The following is a 14,926-nucleotide window of genomic DNA, read 5'->3' as shown; positions in this document are numbered from 1 at the left end:
ACAGAAACCCTGCACCTGCCTGTGGCTGTGAGCGGAGACCCTCTCCTCATTGGTCAGCCCATGTGGGACAACAATCATACATTACATTACATTTTGCCAGATCAGAATTTCTTTGACAGAAATTGACAGGTTTCCAGATGTTTATGTTTTGCCAGATTATATGCTGATGTGTTTTATTTTCATAGCATCATATGTGAGTGAGGGGCTTTGACAAGAGGATATAGTGGTGCACAGTGGCGTGCACAGACATTTTGGGGGGCAGGTGCTCAGTGAAATATAAGGGCACTTTATGCGGCATGTAGAACTGATGGCTGCCTTATTATAGCAGTGTGAGATTTAAAAAATAAATAAACATTACAGTACGGTGGCTGGGAAGTGTGAGGTGAATGCATTTACAGAAACGAACACAAATGCAAACCGGCCACAACGGAAGTGTTTCCGACGGACGGGTATTACAGTCGGACGGGTATTATGATATGATAGCCTGATATGAAAAATATAAGAGTATCCTAATCAACTTTCACTTACTTTCATATGCGTTTCGATGTCTTCTTCTTGTTCTTAACTGTTCTGGTGGGTTAAAAACATCCACCAGAAACGTGTCCGTCTGTAATACCGGTCCGTCGGAAACACTTCCGTTGTGGCCATTTTGCATTCGTGTTGTGACCTGTTTGCATTTGTGTTCGTTCCTGTAAATGCATTCACCTGACACTTCCCAGTCACCGAATTACAGGCACATGTTGAATGTAATTGCATAATTATGTTAATATTTTAATAAAATTACTTGACCTTTGAACTGGTACAGTTTCACACTATAGCACTGATCAGTCAATCACTATTGTTTTATTTCTTTGGAATGAACGCACATGGAGAGGTTTTAAGCAAGTTAGAAGCTACAATGTTACAAGTTACAATGATAGATACAATGATAGATTAGTGTACTCTTTTTCCCTGTCAGAACAAAAGAAGTGTACAAAGTGTCATTTTGAAGTGAGGAGTGAAGAGTGAGCGTTACCACTCTATAAAGCAGCATTCTCCATGGTGCCATGTCTTTAAAGTATCTGACGTCCTCACTATGATTTACCTGGATGTCTTTCTCTATGGCAAGCTGTTGGATATTGCATAGCTGTGATCTTTTTAATTGTGTCATCTCTTTCACATACAGCTACTACATCATGCCTTTCTTGTTCTCCCTCATTTTGGTCATCAGACAGCACTTCTGATTCTGTAACTGTACATAGATTTGGTGCTGCTATGGACTCTGCTTTATCTGTAGATGATCTGTAGATCTGGAAATTCATCTATCGCAACTTCTTTGCTGGTAGCTGGCCTACAGCTTCCCTGCTGTAGCTGCCTAGAATACAATAATAACAGTTTTAGTAATAGCCTATTTTTAAGGTTGAATATACTGTAGCCTATTAAGGTAAATACAAGATTACTGCAAGTCTTGTAACATAGAAATACCTTGTTGGCACAAAATAATATAATTAGCTAAAATAGCTTAATGCCTAATTTAGTACAACCAAATCACTTTGTGTAGCTAAAATAAAATGTGGACAGCTTTTAAGATATTTCAGTAAAATTAGAAGAACAGTTCATGACTCTTGACTCTGACCTTTTATCTTCATCTTCCTTCTCCTTCTTGCTGCTGGTTGATGCTTTTCTCCAGGAGAGCAGAGAGCAGCTCCCTGGGCTGCTGCTGTAGCTCCCTTTCTTTTTCCTTTCTTATCCTCTCCTTTCTAGGCATTATACTGCAATTGGTAAATAAAAAGAGACCAACAATGTGAATAAGACTGTTTGGTTATATTTCAACAAGGCACAGAACTACTTTTTCTGCAGGCAATAGGGACTGGCCTGTTTGTCATTTATCAAATAAATTACTGCAAGTATTAATTATGTAGCCTAATGTAAACCTACACAATAGCCTACTAAATATTCATCATCAGTAAGTATACTGATAGATTCACATGCTGTAGGATACAAATGACAAACTCTACCGGTGGTCATCATCACGTCATATCTATTATTGGTTTTGGGTAGCGTGTAGTAGGAATGTGCGATATGTTATCGTTTATGATTTATCGTCAAAAACATTCTCACTGGTAAGAATGTCATCCCACGACATAAACAATAAATTCCCATGACAGAAATTAGTGAGGGCCCCGGGCCATTTGTCCCTCAGTTTAGCCAAGAATGCCCCAAATAACCTTGTTCCACAGGCCAAAACTTCCCGTTTGTTGTCAACAACTTAGTATTCTCTGGAGTGGAACGCAGTTTACGGAAACTCTGGCACGGAGCCTCCACGGTGTGCACTGCCACCGCCCCCCCCACACGCCGCCAAGTGTGTGAGGTGCTCGTCTTGTCTAGCTGAAGCTGCCCTGCTGCGATACATCATGGACCGCTACTTGGTTAAGACCAGACAACCATCCAACAAAGGCAACCCATTCAAGTTCCTCCGTCAGATCCACCCAAAGTTCTACAAACACGGGGACAGAGATGAACCTGTGGCAACGATTATGAACTGGAAACTCAACTAAAGCTAACTATGCTAAGCTAACACACTGACACACAGAGCTAATGCTAACCTCTCCATATAAAGAATAGACCAAGTAAAAAGATTGAAAGAACACGTCTTACTTATAACTCATAAAGCCACAGAGAGCAACACAGAAGTAGAAACACTATTGGAGTTATTTGTGCTTTTTTTTTTTTTTTTTTTTTTTTTTAGAAAATTATTTCATTTCAAGTTAGGAAAGTAATACATTGCATACAATAACACTAATAGAGTGATCCACATGCACAACTTAAATTCCATGAAATATCAGCTCATGAACTCTGAGTCAGCAGCTATTGTAGCCTTTTTTTTAATGTCTTGTGTTGATGTATTTCAATTTATTTGTATTTGTAAATAACCTGTTACACTAAGTTGTAAATTTGTTTTTATTTATAGCTTTTGTTTATCGTGATTTTTATCATTATTGTGAAAATACCAGAAATTATCGGGATAATTTTTTTTTTTTTGCCCAACGCTAGCGTCTAGCTTGTTAAGCAGGTGAGCAGTCGGCTAATTTATGCCCAGCTGTGTAGCGTTGAGACAGGCTACTTCACAACAGAGACAAATAAATGCATTCATTTATGTTACCTTGTTGGTGGGCAGGGGAGGAGGTGTGTTTGGGCTGCAGCTGTACACTGTGCTGCGTTTGTGTCACACAGAGGTGTGTGAGGGTGGAATATTAATTCAGGCATTATCACACGCTTTTAATCAATGAGCAAAAAAAAAAACAACTTTCAAAAGGTACCTTGCTTGGTCCAGAGGGCGAAGGGCAGATGCTTTAGCACCACCTAGTGTCTACCTGTGCACACCACTGGTGCATTTCTATGAGCATTTGCACATCTGTACATTAAAATGCACTTGATGACAGTTAGATATTGGTGTAGTGAGTAAATATATGTATATTATTGGAATTTATTTATTCTTTTGCCATATTATATCTGTGTGTGTGTGTGTGTGTGTGTGTGTGTGTGTGTGTGTGTGTGTGTGTGTGTGTGTGTGTGTGTGGACTCTGACCATTCTCTATTGCAGCAGGTCACTGATAAACATGAGCAGACAGACTTTGAGTTTAGGTCTTCTACTGCAATCCTAAATCCTAAAACACACCACACACACACACACACACACACACACACACACACACACACACACACACACACACACACACACACACACACACACACACTCCCCGCTGATCAAAGGCTTCTGTGAGGAAACGATCCCAGGTAGGATTGAGATCATGTGATTGAGATGGAGTGACTGTGCTGCTGATTCAGAAACTTTTAACTTTAATGCAGAGAGTGAGCAAAAAACTAGCCTCGCATCCACATCATTTTCCATTCACTCCTCCTTACTCACTGCTTCGCATTAAATTAGAGCTAATATTATATTTATATATTATATATTACATTTCTGGGTGAATTGTATCATTTTTCCTATTTTGCAGGATTTCGTTCTAATATGTGCAATGTATGGGAAAACTGACTGTATACTATACAATACTTGAAGTAAAAGAAATAGAAATACACTGTAAACTCGAATGTTAAAAGTAATTAAAAAGATTAAGTAGTTTATATTCAAGGTTATAGAAAATGTTCTACTAACTTAATTATGTAACATGTTCCTTTTTGAGTTACTTTAACTAATATTTGTGTAAATATTTGAGTAAATGAACTATATTTGTTTATAAGTAAGCATAACTTAAAAACACAGCTTAAGTACAACTTAACATAATTAAGTAATTACATATCAAGAATGATAAAGTTCTGTTATTTCTGTTGTTTTAAATGGGGATTATTTAGAAGTTATTTAAATTATAGAGCACTTTAACTGTTATCAAAAAGTACAAGTAACCATTTATTCAACCTTTTAAGTTTTGGAAAATTTTGACTTTTACTTTAAAACATTGAGACAATCGATTGCCTCAAGTTTTTGAGTTCTGGTAACTTTTTTGGGTTTACAGTGTAGTAAACAGAATTACATTTGGCTAGCGTACAAAGTCTTTATATTGTTAGTTAGGCCCCTCACACTCAGTGTACACATGGTTTCTGCAGAGTTAATGAATTCATACAGGAGTGACAATCAGTAACAGAGTATTAGGACTTAGTCACGATGACTGTGGGGACATGTTGTATTAGTGTGTCCTGTTCTATCCCTGTCCTCTAACAGGTCCTCAGAGCAGCACCATGAGCACCGCAGTGACTCTGTGTACTGGGCAGATGATGCCCATGGTTGGACTGGGAACGTGGAAAAGTGCTCCAGGACAGGTTGGCCTTGTTGTTGCAGAGGGCCTTTGAATGTGAGCTAAGTGTTGGTACATGTGTTCTCAGGTGAAACAGGCCGTGCTCACAGCGTTAAACTGTGGCTACAGACACATCGACTGTGCTGCTGCTTATGGGAACGAACAAGAAGTGGGAGAGGCTCTCGCTGTCTGGATCAGCCCTGGGAAGGTTAGACTGTTCTTCTGTGTCATCATTTTATTCACTTTATTGTCAATTTCAGAATGACAAAGGTGTTTCTTATTTCTGTAAGATTGATACTTTTGTTTACTACATCAGCGAATTAGGGTCAATTTTGATGAAGAAAATGATAAGAATAAAGTTGAAATGGTGAGAATAAAGTCAAAATGGTGAGATTAAATTTTAAATTTCAAGAATAGAGTTTGTCAGTTAATTAATTAAGATTCGAAGTTTAAAAAATGAACTCAAAATACAATATTGATAAAAAAAAGTTGGTTTGCTAAGTCAAATCTATGGAGGATGGCATGGGCCAATTTACCATTTGACAACAAACAGCAGATTGTGGCTGTCTACAAAATCTTATGTATCAATGAATATGTTAAACTTTACTTCAATGTTGGGTTTAATCAGTGCTTAATTTATAGATGATCAGGTCCAGGAACAAACGTCAGGTGAGAGACAAAAATGTCACAGAATGAAAGAGAAGTTTGGGGACTCCACAGGGTGTGTGGAATAGAGCTGGCTACATTATGGGAGTGTGACTCCAGTTAGAAGGTCACGGAGGCAGTTCAGGAGTTATTTAGGCTGTACTTTGGAAGAATGTGGTTATTTCTCTTCTCCACACATATTCCATGGAACAGGAGAGAAACACACATGCAGCTCTCCAGCTGATCAACATGCAACACACTCTGCTTAAACATGCTACTGGAAAAAATGGAACACTTAATGTTAACAGGGCTTTCCAACACAGCCGCCCCCCAAAAGTCTACTCCGATCTTTTGAACATTAACAAGAAAGCTTATTAAGGGTCCTCCGTATCTGGGAGATTTGGGAGCAGCACCAGCCTGGACGCAGGGCGCAGGTACAGTATGTCCTGTCCTTCACCTGCACAGCATTGCGGATGCGATTGTCAGCTTCAGGATGTCTGTGGAACCTTCCCAACCGGCCAAAGTGCTCAAGGAAGCTGCGGGTCGACAATGAGGACCACCTGATTGGCCAATTGGCTGGATGGAGTCGTGCAGAATGGTGAGAGCCGGGTGCAATGATGCAGGGGGTGCGGAAGGAAGGGCCATCTTTGGTAGCGAGAGCATTGCGGAAGGAATGACAGTGCTTTGAACGAAAGAGTGTTGGATCACTGGTTGAGTTGATGGAGGCTGCTGGTTCTATGGTGCAGGAGGAGACTCAAAGAGAGGCAGCTAGAGAGAGTGTCCCACATGTGAAAATTTGGGCATGGTAGCTATGTGCTCAGCTCTTTCAGTTCTACAGGGCTGTGAGCTTGATGGTAAAGATTAGCAGGATTTTGGTGATGCTTTGCCACTACATGTCCCTTTTCTCTCTGGCTCTTGAAGCAGTGACGTTACCAGCTTGGCTACCTGAAACTCCTTCTTCCATTTTCTTGAGTTGTCTTTGCCTGTCAAGACATTTGGCGATAGCTTCACATGCTTCTTGTGCCTTCTGCTGTAGGCGTTATGCTTCCCTGGCTTGAGTGTTTAGACGTTGACACTCCAGGTAAGCGTTGCTGTCCTCCATGATCTGGCAGTGTAACTCCTCGAGCTCCAAGCGGTGAATACCCTCCTAAAGTATTGCTTCCTGGAGTGGTGATAGAGCATGCAGGGGTGTGTACGCCCGATGATGAGTGGAAAGAGCAAGGATGGGAACATAGACACGCCTCGGAGATGGACCGTGTAGCAGAGTGACATGACATAACACTACTTTCAGATGGAGCTCATGGCTCACCAGGTTGGCGTCCGAACGAGTGTGACTTGTGTGCATGCTTGCTTCTCACAGATGTGGCCCTCAAATTGCTAGCCCGAAGGAGGGGAGGAGTTAGATCCTTTGGAGGTTCATCTGGGTGTTGATAGCCCAACATAAAGTCACTTAGATGGCGGGGTAGGTGTCACTCTCTCTGGGAACGAACATGTCTCATGTCCTGGTATCTGGCGTGACGCCATGCTCTGTTGGATCCATAGCGTCGTGGAGGGGCACTATCAGTTTCGAAGGACCAATGAAAGAGAGGTTTGGGGCCTCTACAGGGAAGGCAGAATAGAGCCAGCAACACTATGGGAGTGTGACTCCAGTTAGAGAGTCATGGAGGCAGTTCAGAAGTTATTTTGGCTTTACTTTGGAAGAACGTGGTTATTTGTCATCTATACACATATTCCATGGAACAGGAGATCAATATACTGATTCTGGATCAGTTTGAAAAAAATAAAAAAGTCCCTATCTTTTGTTGTTGAAGAAAATTCCAAAATTCATATCTTAGTCAGTAACTGAAAGATCTTCATGAAATTTGACTCAGTTTATTCGGGTTGGTTCCTCAATTATCCCACAGAGTTTAACCTGGATCTGATCTGGATTGTGCATTATATTGCAATTCCTTGAAAAAATTGAGGTGTTCATACATTGTGACCTACCTTCTAGTTAATAATAGGATATACACTGATCCACATAGCTGACAACGTCTGGAAAAGAGCAGATTTTGAGTGGAGTGTTCTCGTTAAACTTGTTGCACATGTTTTTGTGTTCTTGGTTTTGTTATGACACTTTTCTAAATATTAAGCAGTGGCTGCTTTTCTGATCAAATGTTTCCTGGGAATTTTCCTTAAACTGTGGTTTTGTGCAGGCTCTGAGTCGAGAGGAGGTCTTCGTAACGTCCAAGCTGTGGAACACCAAACATGACCCTGAGGATGTTGAGCAGGCGTGTAGGACCACTCTGACCCACCTGGGTCTCACTTAACTGGATCTCTACCTCATGCATTGGCCCATGGCGTTTCAGTGAGCTACTGCACTGCTACATTTCTACATACAGTACATGAATAGATGAATGAATGGTTGTCATTTTGGTTTAAGAACAAAAGTAAAATAATTCCTAGACATAATTTATCAGACAGCGATGGAAAAAAGGAAAAGGTGGAAGCCCAATGGCTTATTTTTGCCTATTACGTCAAATCAAAATATAACATCAGTACTATATACATGATGGTTTAAACTGGAATTGAAATTGCATCTAATTTAAATATACATTGTAACAAACATCTTCAGTTCATCATTTAGTCCATTCCATAAATTTACTCCCAAAAATGACACACATCTGTACTTTAGATTAGTTCTCACATTGCAGGTTTCAAACATTACAATGCTCTTAAATTATAAATTCCCCGTCTAAGTTTAATTTGTTTGTTTAATAAAAAATGAATAGAAATAAAATGCAAACAGGAATGCTTTTATTTACCACAAGAAACACAATTTCTAATGTTTTGAAAAACACAATATCCAGACATTTTTATGTAGATCCAATAAAAAGCTGATTAATAGATTTAATGGCCCTTTTCTGCAATTTAATTATTATAAATCAGTTTTATATGTTGTACCAGATGACAGCACAGTATGTCATATAAGACATTACAAGTAGAAAGTAGAGTAAAATGCTGTTCTTGCTCAGTAAATCATCTATTATTACCAGAGGTGGGAACAAGTCAGTGTTTCTCAAGTAGTGTCAAGTCATTTCACTAAAGTTCAGAGTCAAGTTAACTCCCAAGTCAAGACAGTGAAGTCCAAGTCAAGTCAAAAGTCCTCACATTTAAAGTCTTAACAACTTATGAATACATAATGTACCACAGCAAGTTTATTCAACTGATATAAACAACAAATAACTTGAATAGAGAACATATTTGTCAAATAATAGTGATATAATCTGACATAAATACAGTATGTCTATAAACAAATGAATTCTGCATCTTTTGAGATTTTTGAATTTTCACAGTTCCTCTGTTAACCAAACAAACCATAATCACACTGGGAAATAGAACCAGGTATAATTTTTCCAAATCAATAATTAATCATGGTATAATCTTTAAATCCAAAGGATATCACACAAGGAATGATTGTTTCTGCTGAAGCACTCGTCTCAGCCAGGTATGATGTTTTATGCTGCTTCCTGATTGGCTGTCACTTTGTTTAAAGGTGGACCAGTCAATAAAAGTTTGCCTTTGGAGATGGCAGAGTGCCATCCCACAGCAGATTTATTGCTCATTAATAATTGCATTTTGTAAAATCTTTTGTCATGGAAGGGTAGGACTCTTCCCGAGTCAATAGACTAAAGTCTGAATTAAGTCACGAGTCTTTTGTTTTCAAGTCTAAGTGGAGTTGCAAGTCCTTCATGATTTTGTCAAGTCGATTCCAAAGTCATCATCCCTAAAACTTGGTTTCATAAACTCTTTTAATCTTCACAATATTGGAATTCACTTTTTCTCAACATCAGCTCTTTTACCACCAAACAACATCCATTTTGTTTTACTTTCATTCAGTAGCAGCTGACTTAAAGCAAACCATTTATTTGACTTCATCAATTCAATTTCTACTATTTTCAACAATTTCATTCAGAACAACATCCATTCACACACAGAAAGACACATACTGTAGATGAAGTTCTGCTCATGTTTCAGGCGAGGGGAGGAAATGATGCCTAGACGGGCAGACGGGACTATCTGCTACTCTGACGTGCACTACAAAGACACGTGGAGAGCAATGGAGGCCCTGGTAGATCAAGGGCTCGTCAAAGCTATTGGACTTTCCAACTTTAACGCCAAGCAGGTGGATGACATCATCAGCGTGGCACGGCACAAGCCTGCGGTGAACCAGGTAAAGAACAGAGAATGTAAAGGTGAACTCGTTCTCAGAGTGACGGTGACTCTTCCCAGATAACAAAATTCTTCTGGTCCATATCTGGCCCAGAGGTGTAAAGAGCACTGACATATCCTACTCAAGTAGACATACTGTTACTTGATTTAAACTGTACTCAAGTACAATTACAAGTAAGTTGTACATAAAATACTCGAGTGCAAGTAAAAGCTCAATAAAATAGTACTCAAAGTAAAAGTTAGTGGTTACTTTCACTCCCACATTTATCTTTGGTAATAAATCTTGCTATGGTTCCTTTGCATACAGTAAACATCTCATGTATAAACTTAAAAAAGAAGAGACCAAATCTTGCACAATTGGAACTTAAAGCTGATATCCGGAGTTTCTGAGAAATCTTTGTTTATGTATGATTCTTTTGAAAAGTGAAAAAATACCTAGCTAGTTTTTTACTATGGCCTACTGCCATAAATGTATATAAGTTCCTCCTTCCTCCTTTAGACCCCCATACAAATGGAAATGATCGCCAAGTGGGCCCAGCCAATAGGCTAGGACTTCCTGTTTTTGAGACTGTCAATCAAAGTGAATGAGACCTTATTATGTGCACCTGGAATATGCACAGCTTACTTTACATTACTGTGTTAAGGCTGAAAAATGTACTGTTTTAATTTTGGAGCAGCTGTTTTGTTCTTTATATGCACATCATTTATGGTTATTTTATAGCAGTTGATCAACAGTGGATTATTATATTATTACAGCACTAATATGAAGCTGTATGGACACAAATGACCCGAAATAAATAATACATTCTTTAATTCTTAGTTACTCAAAAGTTACTTTTTCCAGTAACGCATTACTTTTTGGTGTAAGTAATCAAAATAGTAACTGAGTTACTTTGTGAATGAAGTAACTAGTAATGGTAACTAGTTACTTTTTTTCAGTAACTAGCACAACACTGGTGGTAGGTATATGGATTGAGAGGAGAGTGAATAGAGAGGTATACTGAGTAATCAGTAGCTAGCTAGCATAGCATAAATTGTTAATTGGAAATTTTATAGTATAGACTGGGCATGTCTTACTGCTCCAGGAGCCCTGCCCATAATCCAGGCATTTTTTGAATTTCCCTGCTAGTGGCAGGTCAGGGGAAAGCAGGGGTTTAGTTACTCTTTAAGTACAAGTAAAATTACTGATTTAGAAATATACTCAAAAAAGTACAAGTACCCATAAAAGTAACTCAGTTAGTGTAATGTGAGTCCTTGTAATCCATTACGTTCACTGGTGAGTGGGCCCAGACCTGGCATAGTCATCTGGCCCACATACAGCTCCTGTTGGCCAAAGCCTGGCCACAACCAGTCCATCACAATGCTAGAAATCAGTAATCAGTATGGTATCTTATATACTGTATGGGCCCCTTTTGGCTCACTTCAGATTAGTTGACACTAACTTGTTATAATGCAGCCAAAACTGTCCAACATAGATTTCAAGATAACTAGCCCATATTTGCAGCATCATATGTGGGCCAATTATGGCTCACATGTATTTTGTATGGACCAAAAGAATTCCAGATCATTGCAAGATGTGGCCCACATCAGAGTTGGGGTCAATTATATTTTTCAGTTACAATTACTGTATGTTTTCAATTACCATGTTCAATTGCAAATCAGTTACGATTACATTGACCAAAATTTTTTCCAATTACAATTCAATTACAATAACTTTTTATCCTCAGAAATCAATCAAAATTACATTCTCAATGACTAAAGTTCAATTACAATTAATCACAATTACTAAACCTGGAAAAAAAATAACCTAATAAAAATTAACTTTCCTTTTGTGTTAGCTTACTGTTAGCATCGTCTATGCTAACAGTCCTAAATCAGCTGTAAAATACACTAAAAAACAAATATCTATCATTTAATTTCCTTCCTTGGTTACTTTGTTATGTTTCCTGATCAATGAAAATATGGGTTTTAATATTTTTGATTTGGGCGTCTGAGCCTTTTTTGTCAGCAGATCCCTTGATTTCAAATTTTTTTAATGGTAAAATGTGTAAAGGTTGATATGAAACATATTCTAATAATTATTAACTACATATGTGTGGAACTGTACATCAGAACTGTAACTTGGTTCCCCAGTTTTGTGTTAAATTATAATTGACAATTTTTCATGGAATTTTGATGGCAATTACAATTACTAAACTCAATATCAATTTAATTACAATTACAACAGCAACAGAGTTTTTCAAATGACAATTACATAATTGTAATTAATTATCAATTATGCGACGACAATGATAATTGACCCACATCCATATGCTACATGGGTTACAGGTGGAGTGCCATCCCTATCTGTCTCAGACGGACCTCCTCCAACACTGTCGGTCAGTGCTCCTTCACATCTCCTTTGACAGGATGTTCTTGATGCACGACTGACTGCTCTGGTTCTACAGGTCAGCAGGACTTAGTGTGACGGCATACAGTCCTCTGGGCAGCAGAGACAGACCCTGGGCTTCTCCTGATCAACCAAACCTGCTGGAAGACCCTCGACTTGAAGACATCGCCCATAGATACCAGAAAACACCTGCTCAGGTCGTCCTCAGGTGAGACCAACCAGCAAACACCTTCACTGGTTATACATCATCACACAACAGAAGCCTTATGCCAGGGTTGGGGTCAATTACATTCATCAATTACAATTACATCTTTAATTAGCCATGTTCAATTACAACTCAATTATGATTACGGTGACAGACACTTTTTCTAATTACAATTAAAATTATAAATTTCCCCTGAAAGTCAATTATAATTACATTCTCAATTACTGAAGTTCAATTACAATTAATCACAAGTACTGAACCTTTATTATTATTGTTATTATTATTATTATTATTAATAATAATAATAATAATAATAATAATAATAATAATAATAATAAAACTGAAGCTTTCTCTTGTGTCAGCTTTCTTTTAACATCTCTTATGACGGTGGTTCTCAATCGTTTTTTGGCTGAAGTTCCCCCTTTCTCTTATTCCTGATTCCCTTTGTCCAATGACAACATTTTGCTTAGAAAACTTAGAAAAACAACAGTGGTTTTTGCTCATGTTTGAGCTATATATAATATATATATATATATATATATATATATATATATATATATATACAGTATATATATATATATTTACTGCATTTTAGGTGAAATAAATTCACAAAGTGAAAATATAGAAATCTAGTTGTTTAAGATTGTGTGTTGTTTTTATGAAAAACAAAAAAGAAGAATAAAATAAAAAAACCTATTTTAATTTTTCTGAAATTTCAGGTGATCTCACATTGTGCCCCGATGTCAAGGTTGGAAAACACTTATTTAGTGGCTCCTGAATAGATTTATTTCTATAGTTTTTATCGTTTCCAGTCATAAAATACCTGGTGTGGGACCAAGTCTAACACTTTGTTAATTTTCCACTCTCTTTCTCAAGTACCCCCCATAGTGCCATTGCGTACCCCTAGGGGTACAAGTACCCCCATTTGAGAAACACTGTCTTACGATAACGGGCCAGTTTTGACCCATGTTCTCAATCAGCTGTAACATAGATGTAAAATATGATTTATCATCTAATTTGTTTTTCATCTCTGGTTACCTTGTTAGGTTTACTTATACATTAAAATATTGTTATTAATGTTTTTGGGGTCAGTAACCCCTAGATTTATTTTTTTTAAAAATTAAATTAATAATGAAAGGGTGATTTTTTTAAAAAAAAAAAAAAAGAATTAAACTGAGGTAAGTAAGGTAAACTGGTAATCTAAAACATATTTTAATAATTGTTAACTACGTATGTGTGCAAGCCATAGAACTGTAACATGGTTCCACATGTTTGCGTTCAATTAAATGATTGACAGTTTTTATAGAATTTCCATGACAATCACAATTACAATTAATCAGAAATGGTACGACTAAGAACATATGGATTATGTTTAACGTGATATGAAATTTTAAAAAAAATAATCACAAAATATAATATATTACCTGGTAACAGTTGGGTGTAGAAATGTAACCAATTACTTTACTTCTTTTAAAACGTACTTAAGTATTATAAGTAGAATTACTGATTTAGAATTATACTCAAAAAAGTACAAGTACCCAGAAAAACAACTCAATTACAGTAATCCATTACTGTAATTGAGTTGTAGTTACAATCCATTACTTTCACCTCTGCAATTACATCATAATTGTAATTAATTACAAATATAATTGACCCCAACCCTGTCATCCACAGGTGGCACATCCAGAGGGGTGTGGTGTGCATCCCTAAAAGCGTGACCCCCTCCAGGATCCAACAGAACCTGGAGGTGTTGGACTTCTGCTTGTCACCAGACGACATGAAGCTGATGGAGTCCATGAACAGGAACGAGAGACTCATTGTTCCCACAGTGGAGGTGAGTCACTCAACTCATGACACGTCCCGCCCTGAATTTCATGTTTAAAAATAAACACCATATAAATCACCAGTGCAACATGGACGTGTTTGAATGTGTCAGCCCTATATTCTGTTTGTTCCAGGCAGTTATTCTGGGATGCATCGTACACGTTTTCAGAAATGTTCTCACATGTTCCTTCTCAACTTTACAGAAAGATGGGAAGAAAGTGTGGAGGGACTCAAACCATCCTTATTTCCCTTTTCACGATCCATACTGAACATCCAGCAGCAGCTCCACATTCATTTGGGTCTGGTTTGGGATCGATTATAATTATACTTCATTCATTAATGAAGTATAATCATATAGTATCATTAATTATGACAATTTTAACTGTAAGTGAAAAAATCTGTTATTGTAATCATAATGAAATTGTAATTGAGTTCAGATAATTGACTTTATAATTGTACATGTCATGTAAACTTTATAAAAACTGTCACTTACAATTTAATTAAACAAACCTGTGGAACCATGTTACAGTTTTGTCTTACACACATAGTTAATTAAAATATGTTTCAGATCAATGTTTACCACTACCTGTCAATTCTCTTCTGAATAATCTTACCATTAAAAAAATATAAATCCAGGGGTACAGTATACTGACAGAAAAAAGGCTCAGCCCACACCAAAAATATTAATACCAATATTTTCATTGATTAAGAAGCCTAATAAGGTAACCTAAAGATGAAAAACTAATAGGACGATAGATTATATATTTTTAGTGTATTTTACAGCTGATTTAAGACATGGGTATCATAAGTGATGCTAACAAAGCTAACCCAAGAGCAAGGATAAGCGTTATGGTTTAA

The 14,926-nt window shown here is 37.5% G+C and overlaps 1 protein-coding gene across 1 annotated transcript; it reads left to right on the top strand.

Moving 5' to 3' along the window:
* Nucleotides 1-2,153: 2,153 nt before the first annotated feature.
* akr1a1a (aldo-keto reductase family 1, member A1a (aldehyde reductase)) lies at nt 2,154-14,446 on the top strand. Its single transcript, XM_028457812.1, is given in 9 exon segments — nt 2,154-2,436; nt 4,721-4,818; nt 4,882-5,001; nt 7,634-7,785; nt 9,456-9,651; nt 11,979-12,028; nt 12,098-12,247; nt 13,919-14,078; nt 14,272-14,446. Coding segments are annotated over 9 exon segments (1,035 nt in total). The 5' UTR covers nt 2,154-2,393; the 3' UTR covers nt 14,338-14,446.
* Nucleotides 14,447-14,926: the final 480 nt, after the last annotated feature.

Source organism: Gouania willdenowi, chromosome 9 (assembly GCF_900634775.1).
Source record: "Gouania willdenowi chromosome 9, fGouWil2.1, whole genome shotgun sequence".
NCBI classification, from domain to species: Eukaryota; Metazoa; Chordata; class Actinopteri; order Blenniiformes; family Gobiesocidae; genus Gouania; species Gouania willdenowi.
Note: the sequence above shows the minus strand (reverse complement) of the source record. Positions and strands in the feature narration are given on the sequence as shown.